Here is an 11,916-nt window from a genome sequence, read left to right as displayed (position 1 = left end):
CAATGCTTTCCAGCATGGGAGATCAATGACATAATTCTGACTGCCCATAGCCAACTCTACAGGGAACTGACTGCAGGTAACCTTCTATAATTCAATAGGAGCTGGATGAATTGATCTTTAGGGTCTATTCACATGTACACGATTTTATCTGCTGCATAGCCTGTCTGTATATTTGAATGGACCCTCAGTTGGGCAGGACGATATGACCAAAAAAAAAAAATTCTGGAAAAAATTTGACGATTTTATATATAGTAGTAGAATAATAATAATAATAATAATAATAATAATAATAATAATAATAATAAATGATGGGTGTGGTGGCACCACCAAACTATGCTTAACAAAAAACAAAAAAAAAAAAAGGCCTTTTCCTGTCCATACAAATACAATTATTGGACAGACGATAACCTTCAGCTTAGTGACTTCTGCTTGTGTAATCACTCCTATCCTCATGTGAACCCAGTTTGATGTCAGTGACCTAGTCTTCTCCAGCCCGTACTTGTACATGGCATAAACACTGCAGAAGAGACTTGAAGCCAGAAACAGAACAATATTTATTTAACATAGTATAGATATTCTGAAGGATTCAGAAATTTATACATCTCTATTTACAATGATTTAAAATATTTCTTTTACTCTCTGGTAGATATTTACATTTGTTAACAGCAACTAAGTTTCACATTTTCAACGACAGTGAACAGCATTTACCAGCTTCCATTAGGACAGATAGAATATAAATATGTCTGACATGCAGCAAGAATGGGATCTGACCACAGTTTTGCAATAAATCTGCACTAAAACAGAATAGAAAAATACAATGGTCCCAGGAGGCAGGAATAAATGCCACCAAATCCACAAGGGCCACAACATAGCTTACTGGTCATCCTACAAATGTAGGCTTGCAGTACACTGCAGGGAGAGGAAGCAGCACCCGATCCTTATACACCTTGATTCATACAGCATGCTAAGGAATGCATGGGGGGCACCGGATCACCAGTGGGAACCAGACCACAGTCTTACTGCTGAAAGATGTGTCTATTTACACGGAGCAATTGTCTGGATATGCTATTGCAGAAACTCTTTGGTAGAGGAGGAAGGCTTTTCTTCATTGGTTTTGGTCAGGTGGATATCCATTGATAAAAGCTATAGGGGATATTCATGTATCTACCCATGTGGATTCAATGGAAATGGTCTTACAAATGCATTTTGAATAACATTATAAAATGAGCTCTGCTTGTCTTTAAGAAACAGCTCCACTCTTGTTCATGGCTTATGTCTGGTACTACAAGTCAATTAAAATGTATGAAGCAAAGCTGCAGTACCAGACATGGTTTATGGACATAAGTGATGCTGTTTTTAGAGAATGTGCAGACTCATTCTGTAATCTCACACAACCCATTTAAGTGTTAAATAAGCAAAAAGTAAGCTACTATAACTATGCACAGCATTAGCTATCAGACTGCCTCCGCTGGCTAAGCGGTATCCCTAAGAAAATACAGTAACCCTACTAAATTGTACATTACAGAAAACTTGGGCACAGCAGTTGCTCACTGCATGATGTATCCAAAGCAGGAGAACATCCTAAACAGAGAAGAATTCTAAAACACAAACCCTGCCCTAGTCAATATAGCGCTCATTTGAGGTTCTTTTAAAGGGGTAGTGCGGCGCTAAGAAATTATTTACAAAATAACACACAACTGTGCTGAGCAGCCAATGACGCGGCAGAGAAGGGGTCGGCATCAGGGACAGCTGCAGCGATTCGGCCGGCCTCCCGAAGATTACATCGTTGACAGAAGATCGGGGTCGGGGACAACGCGCGTCAGGTATGTATGGTACACTACACCTCCGGGTCCACGTGCGGGGGTGGGGGGAACACGGGGAAGGGGGCGATTCACATACATAACATACATTACAAAGTTGTATAACTTTGTAATGTGTGTTATTTTGTGAACAATTTCTTAGCACAGCACTACCCCTTTAAGCATTTGTTCACATAAGTGAATAAATATTTTAATAGCTGAAACATTTCACCATCACGCGTATGGCTTCTGTTTAAAGTGACACTGTCAACCCCTTTTTGCATTTTGACTGCTCTCCACAGGTGTAAAGGGTAAATGTTACAGCTTTCATTTCTTATTTTATATCACACCTCATGGTACTTGTTCTGGTAAAAAGTAGTTTTTATCACCTGTGGATTGGTATATGTGGGCGGGGCCTTTGTGCCACATCGCTCTACCCCATCCGTGACGTCATTGCCACATAGGCCCCGCCCCTCAGCGGCCATTGGTGTGGGACAATCTAGGGGGTGGGGCCTAAAGCTTTAGGCTGGCCCTTACAAAGGCTGCTGAGGGGGCGGGGCCTATGTGGCGATGATGTCACAGATGGGGTGGGGCCAAGTGGCACTGGGAGCAGGGCGATGTGGCACATAGGCCACGAGGCTCCGCCCACATATACCAATCCACAGGTGATAAAAACGGAACAAGCACCATGAGGTATAATATAAAATAAGTAATGAAAGCTGTAACATTTACCCTTTACACCTGTGGAGAGCAGTCAAAATGCAAATAGAGGGTGACAGTGTCACTTTAAGATTACCTGTCACTTAAATTCAAATGTTTGAAATTGTATAGACAGATCAAACGTTTTGAACAGACAGGGTCCTCAGAAGAAGCAGGGAGAGAAGTGTGCAGGTCAGTGCTTTTGATCCTGCTCTTTGTGCCTGTGACTAAGATTGTTCCAATGACTTACACAAGGTTTCTCTCTCAGTCACATGGCACAGAGTTAGGGAAGAACACACTTTGCCTACACTTCTCCCATCTTCTTCTAATGATCAGTTGGCATCTCAACCTGTCTCTGTGACATGGGAAAAGTTTTTGGGACATAAAGGCTAAATAAATTATACCTGTGATGGAAGCCAAACAGTTATGTCAAACACCCAGGGTCCCACTGTAACACACACACACACAAAAAAAAGGATACATTCTACACATATATTTAACGTCATACTATTGTATGGAATAGTGTGAAATGTGCTACTCTATCCCCTTCGTTTTTTGCAGTATACTGATTTCTACCAGACAGACCCCTTTTTGGCCTCTCGTCAGGCTAATGTAACCCTATAGACACAATGTTGTATGTCGGGAGCCTTTCCCAGTGCATAAGCTGAACACAAAGCCTCTCCACTGAGAATGGGACTTGCTTCTTCTACTGAATGGTGAGGCCCCAGTACCAGGACCTCAATGGATTAGGTTTATGAAATATAAAGATGTTTCTCTGGAATCGCCTTCAATCCCTTTTACAAGAGACACAATTTACACCAACTTCAAATACAATCTGATCATATAGTAAGGCTAATTACTGTTTAAAGCAGAACTGTTACTTTAACGTTTTGACAGGTCACCAATCTCTAGATATAGCAGAGATCACGTCGCTCCCTGGCTCACCATCTATATGACGTGAAGAGTTTTAAGTGACAGTAACATGTCCATTATATAAATGAAGGTGACAAAGAATTTAATATGTTGTTTTATACATCTCTACAGCTTATATAGAAGAGCGATCCCCTGCTAAATCTGTGCAGAATTACGCATTCAAAATAAACTATTTTACTGCTGAGGGTCAGCTAAAATGGCAGCCCAAGGGAAAGACTAGGTAAATGCATTACTGCCAGTGATAGGACTGATCCCACTGTGGCCCCATACTACACATTGGGTACTGTAGCAGCTAGGCATTCAACCATACAGTAAATATCACATGTGACCACTTTATAGCAATATCATTCAAGTATAACACTGGGATTTGAAAAAAAAAAAAAAAAAGCAAAGAGCTTAAACAATGTGTTGTATGAAATGTAATATAGCTGAATATATGGAAAGATCCTGAGTTCCTAATTGTATAATTATAGTATTAATAGACATTGATCTACCAGCTGAAGAAGTCAAAGTTATGTATCTGAACAAGAAAAAAAAACAACTAAGTATACAGCAATGTGTGTACAGCCATAGAAACGTGTCTCACACGCCAACCGTGAACAGACATGACAGCAAACAGAGTGTGCACAATGACTCTTCCAGACAATGATTTATTCTATTATAGAATACAAAATATCACTTCTAACGTTTGCATCCAAACCTTCCCCAAATGCAATAAGCATGTCCACAATAAAGAAGCTCTATGACGTCATACAGGGTGCCCCCTGCACAGGACTGGGAGCCAGCCACGGCCCATGTATTACATATATGTCTATTCATATGAACTGCTGCCAGGTAATAGTACATAAGTACATAGTGTATTTAATGGGCATCGCTCATGTACCCTGCTATCCTAAACCACATACTGCTAAGGCTGTGAGTGTATGATGACACAAAGAGCCCTGTGCTGCTCTATAGTATACTCTACTTCCGTGCTTCTCAATTCCAGTCCTCAGGCCTCACCAACAGGTCATGTTTTGAGGATTTCCTTAGCATTTCACAGGTGATATAATTATACTCAGTGCATCAGGTATTAGCACAGGAGTCCTTTGTATGGGATAGCCTTAAAACATGACCTGTTGGTGAGGCCTGACGACTGGAATTGAGAAGCTCTGCTCTACTTGGTGCCATATGTACAGTCATTCTTCCATAGAATACCTATGTACCCATGGCGAACAATAAGAGATGCCGAATTCCCACAGATAAAAAAACAAAACAATAAAAATCTCTATATATGTCTCCAATTGTCCCATTATATCCCTGTACAAAAGTACATGCCCCTGTGCACGAATCCTTAGGGCTGGCTGCTAATAGTTGGCCACTAGTGCAGCACTACAATGTGCCATGTACTGTGTTTTGGAATAACCCTATCATGACAAGACTGGAAATTGTGTTAAACTGCATACAAAAAAAAAATTTACGTTTTCTTCAAAAAAGATATATTACAAAGTTATATAATTTTATGAAAGAAATGTTAAAAAAAATATATATATAAATTTTGTTTTGCTGGGATACCCCTTAAGGCTATGTTCACACCCATAAAATACCACAATGAAACCGTAATTGAGTGAAAATAAAATGTGAACAGGTAAGAAATGACATTTTTGTTTGCAGAAACAGGCTGTAAATAAGGAGCCTGTACACAATTACTCCTGATTTTTTTTCTCTAGTGTGTGCAATTTCCCATAGAAGTTTTTTTGTTTTATTTTAATTTGTGTAAACACAGCCTTAGGGTACAAACACACACAGCAGATACGCAACAGATTTGATACTGTGTTCAGTTATTTAGATCTAATCTGCTGCGTATCGCAGCAGTAAATACGCAGCGTATAAGCCGTGTGTGTTTGTACCCTTAAGAAGAACCCAGGGGAAGCGGCACCTAGTTCTACTGGGTCCTGATAAGGGGGTACCCCCACCCCCATTGAAAAGCTAGAAATATATCAGACTGAAGAACAAAGAAAAGTCCATATTTTAGCTTTAAAAAAATGAAAGAAAACACACTGACTTGTCCTATAACTAGTGAAAACTGAAGGCTGCTATGAACAAAATGTCTGAATATCATCGAAACTTAACCAAATGAAAAACCTCTTCGCGGATTTTTAATTTTTTTTTTTTTTTTTTTTTTATTTTAACAATGAAACATCTTTACACATCTCTAGAGAAACAGTAGCCTGAACACTATTATACACTGAATTTACACAAAAGGTGACTTACATTGTAAATACTTTAACAATCTCCAAATACAGCATTTTTTTTTATAGTACACAGCTGCATTAACACCTTTGTCAGGCTCCAGAGCTGAAATCTTTAGTGGTAGTTCTTTCTCAGGCTGTGATATAATTGCAAAATTCACGAGCTTACTCGTTCTATGGTTTATCTGTAATATCAGTAGACAACAATGGAAGTTACAGAAGCCGTAAAGCGACACAAATTATAAAATTTCCCAACTACCAAGTAAGGGCGGGTTCAGACTACGGAATTCTCGCGTATAAATTCCGCCGAATTCCGTTGCCTGTATGCGCTAACGGCCGCATACCTCTCCGCCCGTGCCACAGACACCATTCTATGCACAGGCAGATTCCGCCGAAAGAATTGACACGTCAATTTTTTCAGCGGATAGCGGAATCAGCCGGCCCATAGAATGGTGTCTATTGAGTCGGCGGAAAGGCGCGCGGCCGTGAGCGCGTACAGGCAATGGAATTTGGCGGAATTTATCCGCGAGAAACAGCTTTGCTTGCTTTTCTACACAGTTTTCATAACTCCCAATCACTTTTATGGGAGATAGGGAAACACAGTGAAACAATCCAGCCATCTGTTTTCATAATTCCAGCCATCTCTGTCCTCCACACACAGGGAGGGCTGCTCCTAGACAGAAGTGCAGGTCCCAGAGGTGTGGCGTTTGCAGCATATCCACAATCTGAGATTGAAATACCCCTTTAAGCATTCATTTCTTTTTTGACACTTGGGTCCATATTATAAAGTTGGGAACACAAACTGTTCCATTGCATTACAAGAGCTCAGCTGAGCCATTAGATCTCTAAACATACTTACTGACTGTTTCCAATAGAGAATCAGAAGACCTGTTCATGGACCTTTTTGCAGGATTCATATAATTTAGGTAAACAATGTATTTACAATGTTACTCAACCTTTTATGCACACAATGTGTGTATACAGTATATGGCATTAGATCTATTCATAAACTGTAGCATAGTACTCATGTGCGGACATACCCTTTAAATGTGCAAAATCTTGGAAAAGAAGTGCCATAACACCACTACCTGCTACTCTCTAAATTTGTGGGCATCATCCTATCACACTGTTCTTTGTATCACAAAACATGACTACCTGATGATAAACTGGAGGCTTACATTCTATACCGTAACAGTAAAATTGATGGTCTATCCTCTGGACAATCATTATAAGAACAACAACTGAGCATTTGTGGCAAGGACATGTCATGACATATCAGATCTACTTTTGCTCTGTTGAGAGGTCCCTGCATAGGTATATGTAGGTCCCAACCATCACAACTGTCTTACATACAATTGGCCTCCGTGCTGATAGCAACCAATCAGAACTCAGCTTTCATTGCATAAAACTTTGACAAAAAAATAAATTCAGGGCGCTGATTGGATGAACAGGTACAAGGCCAGTTTTCATGTTAGTTTTTATAACTGAGGCCTAATATCTAAGAGTGATAACTTGAAACACATATGTGAATGTTTTACAATGCTGAAAGCTGCATAGTGTGCTGTGACCTCCTATCACAATGAATAGAACACTGCAGGACTGCTCAAGAATATCAGATCAGTTCATCAACTAGCTAGCACTTTACCCTACAGGTGCCTGCACTGGATCTCCATGGTCTTAAAGGGAACCTGTCATAACTTTCATGCTGTCTGAGCCATGGGAGCAGCTTCTCTCAACCCCACAGCCTTGATTGACACATCCTTCCGTGTTTAGCTACAGATGGAGAATTCTGAGGGTCCATTTACATAGAAAGATTATCTGACAGATTATCTGCCAAAGATTTGAAGCCAAAGCCAGAAATGGACTATAAACAGAGATCAGGTCATAAAGGAAAGCCTGAAATTTCTCCTCTTTTCAAATCCATTCCTGGCTTTGGCTTCAGATCTTTGGCAGATAATCTGTCAGATAATATCAGTGTAAATGGACCCTAAAGCCCCTATTCCACGGGCCGACGGAGGGGAGAAAACAAGCGATGTCAGCGCTCTTCAGTGCTCCTCATTCCCCGCTCACTGCCACCGCTATAACACGCAGCGGCAGCGAGCGGGAGGAGCCGCAGGGAGCTGCAGGGGGGCTGCCCGGGTGATAGATAGATCATACGGGCAGCCTATAAAGGATAGTGGCGGTCTGCTGCTGCCACTTCTATTTCAAGGAGGGGCGGCAAGAGATCGCTGCTATCACAGTCAACATGAAAAACAAACGACTGCAACGATCAGCCGACATGAACAATGTCGGCTGATAATCACCTTATATTCCATGGGACGATTAGCAATCGGCCGAATACTTTGATCCGTGGAATAGGGCCTTAAGTCAAGGCAGGCAGGATAGGTAGCTGCCACTGTGGAGAGCCTCAATATCTTGTGGTTACTCAAAATCTCAGGTTGCCTATAAGATGGCCAGCATAACAGTGCAGCAGTTTTTAGGAGCTCTGGTGACTAACACTACTTACTACTTTTTTTTTCTTAAAGGAATATGACATCAGGACAGAACAGAGAAAATATTGGGGATAATAGAGCTTTCTGTTATCTATATAAATACATTTCCTATATCACATTATATAAAAAAATACATCTATTTCAGACTCATTCACACACAACATCCAAGATTGTACTATGTGTAAGTAGCTTGGGTGATGAGATGATATTCTAGAGTCAATATACAGCCACTGTCCACTGTGACTTCTAGGCTATAATATTAAATACCAGCATAGATGTACCGACTATGAGAGCTGGGTAGGGAGACATTATGGGAAACCCGGGAGCACCACCCACAGACTTCCAGCTGCTATCAGGAATGAGCTACACTTATCTATGATTTAAATATCATTACTGTAAAGAACATCACACATTCATCCATCTATTTCCAGCTGAGAGAGGGGTGTGATAGTTTGTGATATCTGCAATTATACTTAGAAAAATATACACTTGCTTATCTTACATAAATTCTCTTTAAATAATGGATAGAATAATTTAATCTATCAAAATGAGTTAGTGAAGGCAATTTTTTCTTCTGTGTACATCCAGTTGCTCAGCTACGTACCATGTCCATACAGCCGTCTGATCGCGGGAATCAGAGCAATCCTTGGAAAGATGTACTTGGACACGAAGTGAAAAGCTATAGATCTCTAACATAAGAGTACACACGGAAATAATACAAGATTCTACAAAATGCTCAGATTGTACATGCAAAAACAGTGACATATGGAAGCTACTGCACCACAAGCATAGCTGAGTCAATGTTAACCTTGAAACGGAGCCATCTATGGCTTCGGCTGTCTATAGTAAAGACACTGCGTATGCACAGTATATACTTTTTTTCTTATTGCCAGTTCCATAGCAGCAGCTCAGCACACAACTTGCAGCCAACATTACATCCACTTGTTGATACAGTATTTTGTCCCCTCTGGGGGGGGGTCATATAGCAGCTACTTGTTTTTTCAAGCTTCATTTGACTGATAGCTGCAAGTTGAACAGTTGCCATTTTGTATTATACAACATGCAAAGAACAAAAATGAAAAGAAATCAAATTATAGAATTAAAATCACTGTCCATCAACTACACAGCATAAATGAAATGGAAATGTCTGCATTCACAACAAAAAAGCCATAATATATGGATAACAAAAGAGAGGGTGGGGGGAGAAAAGAAAAGGGTACATCTTGGTAACATCTGCAGTTGTAAAAAACTTAGTTGCCCAAACAAGTGACGGGAGGTGACAGGCTGGCTTTACAACAGAAACCCTGTAAACTTCTAAAAACCAAGGAAGGCAAGCAGCTTAGATCTGCCTGTTCCTTTAAAACTGAGCTACTAGACATACCAGGCATATTCATTCCAACCACACAGTATTCTCATGGGTAATTGTGTTGTTTCCTAGTCTTGCCATTTAACGTCCCAATACATTCATACCCAGATCAGTGGAAGGGAACCTAAAACTCTTAAGTCTGCTTAAATGTGTGGGAGTAATACAGCAATGATCAGCACACCCACTGCTCTCACAGTTAGGTAAGTTTAGGGAGGTCATTACAAGTTACTTTACAAAATAAATGATCATAACAAAGGCAGTGTGGTTGAGGGTCACCAAGAAAACAGAACACACACACGCGCACTTGTACTACAGCAATTCCAATAGGCTGACACTCCCTGAAGAGTTCTCTTGAGTGGCCAGCTGGACTGACAAACTACTGTGCAAGGATCTCAGATCGTAATAGTTAACAGGGGAGAGGGGACAAAGGGGAGCAGCTGAGAAGGCTCTTTGACCGACGACAGACAGCCTTATAGAGTCCTTCATTTACCCGACATTGAACTTGACATCCAACTGCAAACATGAGCAAGTAGGGGAGGGACATAAATATCCAAAAATTACACACCAGAATTTCCTTGAAGGATTTCCTCTCCAGGTTCATGTCCCTGGATGAAACAAACCCACATATGTAGAAAGAAGGGAAGACGGGAAGACACATATGTTTGGTTATGAAATCTGTGATTGAAAAAGTGGGGGAAAAAAAATCCAGTCTGGATTTGGTTGTCGATGAAGAGAGGATGTGTAGGCAAAACATCCATGGATGTAACATGTATCACACTAACACGAGAACCAAGTGACCTTCGACATTTCCTGCCAAAATTTTGGATAAGTCATCACTTCTTATATTAGCAAGCACACTCCCAGATCTTCATTCTTCTTTAAGAAAAGACTCACAGTGATGAAATGGGACTGACTGCTTCTAAATTGCACAACACCCCCCCAAAAAAAAATTAAGAGATGAGATGGCATGGACAGTACATAGATTTCGGATTAGGCAATGGGGAACATACATTTGTATTGCTCTTGCTATCATTTACAGAATTTTATATATATATAAGGAGAAACAAACCGAAGGGAAAATAATTGGAAATGTATTAACTCTTTCTTTCATAAACTGTGCAAACTAGCACAGGAACAGAGGAGTGACCACCCTATACCTGGGAGATCAACTGCATATTGAAACTTGGTGATCGAGACTGTTTGGTCAAGGGGGCACCAGCAGATAGTAGGTCTTTGCCTTCTCCTCCTAATCGGTCCTCTTGTAAGCTTATAGTGGAAAACCGGTTGGTATTGCAAGCAGATAGATTAGTAACTCCATCTATTCCTCCACTTCCACCAGCCTGACTGCCATTTACATAGTCAAAGGACTTACTTGACGAAGTGCTGGAGGTTCTGATAAGACTTAAACTATTTGCTTTTGGCACCACATGGCCTGCCGGAAGGCTCAGGTGCTTCTTCATAGGGGACAGCTCTATAGCTTCAAGTGAGCAATCTGCAGTTGCAGAAGAAGGTTGTTTCCTTGGTGTGGAATCCCGACTTTCATTCGCTTTTAAGTGACTAGGTGTATCTTTTTCTTTAGTGGATCGCACACTTCCTCCTTTTCTTGAGCCGCTTCTCTGGGATGTTGCTGAAGACTGTTTGGCGCCAACGGGTTGGCTACTAACCGAGGCTCCAGATGAAAATCCCTCATCTGCATCATTAAAATTAATAGAGTCTTCTCCAGTCACTGTACCCTCAGGTCCTAGAATACAAACACAGGCCATTAGAACGCAAGGCTTTCAATTCACTTTATTGTTGACATTTTTTGTCTTTATATACACACACAAGATCTGATCTAATCTATTTGTTGTGTTTTAGCATAACTGCATTAAGATAATTGCAATCAGTGCTTTCTGGGGAATAGCAAATGAAGCCATAGTCACTGGATGGCTAAAAACAGAATGACAGCCCAACCTATATATAGTGATCTGTTCTCAATAAGAAGAGCAAACCGTTCATTGCTGTAGAAAGCTAGAGGCCCCTGTCAACTACAGTCTATTTTGCTAGAGACAATTTCCCACATCAATTTCTGGACATATCAGCAGGTTAGATGCTTCTAACCTGCTGATTGTATTAAAGGGAAAGGGAAACTAGGTATAATTACAAAAGATACAAAATAATAAAAAATAAACTGATTGAATAATTCTAATGAATGCATTGAAAAATCTGGAATGAATGAATGAATGAGGTTTATGGATTTACAGTTTATTATCTATGTTGAAAGAGGCAAGTACAGATTTTTTTAAAATTTTGTTTTATTGAAGCTTAAAGGGGTTGTTTAGGCTTAGAAAAACATGGCTTTTTTTTTTTTTTTAAATCCTGTCCTCAGTTTGGTGTGGTATTGAAGCGCAGTTCAA

At 40.4% G+C, this 11,916-nt stretch overlaps 1 protein-coding gene across 5 annotated transcripts in view; it reads right to left on the bottom strand.

Annotated features, from left to right (window-relative positions):
* Nucleotides 1-535: 535 nt before the first annotated feature.
* HYCC2 (hyccin PI4KA lipid kinase complex subunit 2) overlaps nucleotides 536-11,916 on the bottom strand; it is an 89,333-nt gene continuing 77,952 nt past the window's right edge. For all 5 annotated transcript variants that reach the window (XM_069983337.1, XM_069983338.1, XM_069983335.1 and 2 more), the window contains one exon: nucleotides 536-11,261. In XM_069983337.1, coding sequence (XP_069839438.1) covers nucleotides 10,672-11,261 — 590 coding nt within the window. In that variant the 3' untranslated portion in view covers nucleotides 536-10,671. The remainder of the gene's footprint in view (nucleotides 11,262-11,916) is intronic.

Source organism: Dendropsophus ebraccatus, chromosome 9, assembly GCF_027789765.1.
Source record: "Dendropsophus ebraccatus isolate aDenEbr1 chromosome 9, aDenEbr1.pat, whole genome shotgun sequence".
Lineage (NCBI taxonomy): Eukaryota > Metazoa > Chordata > Amphibia > Anura > Hylidae > Dendropsophus > Dendropsophus ebraccatus.
This window is presented reverse-complemented; position numbering and strand designations above follow the sequence as displayed.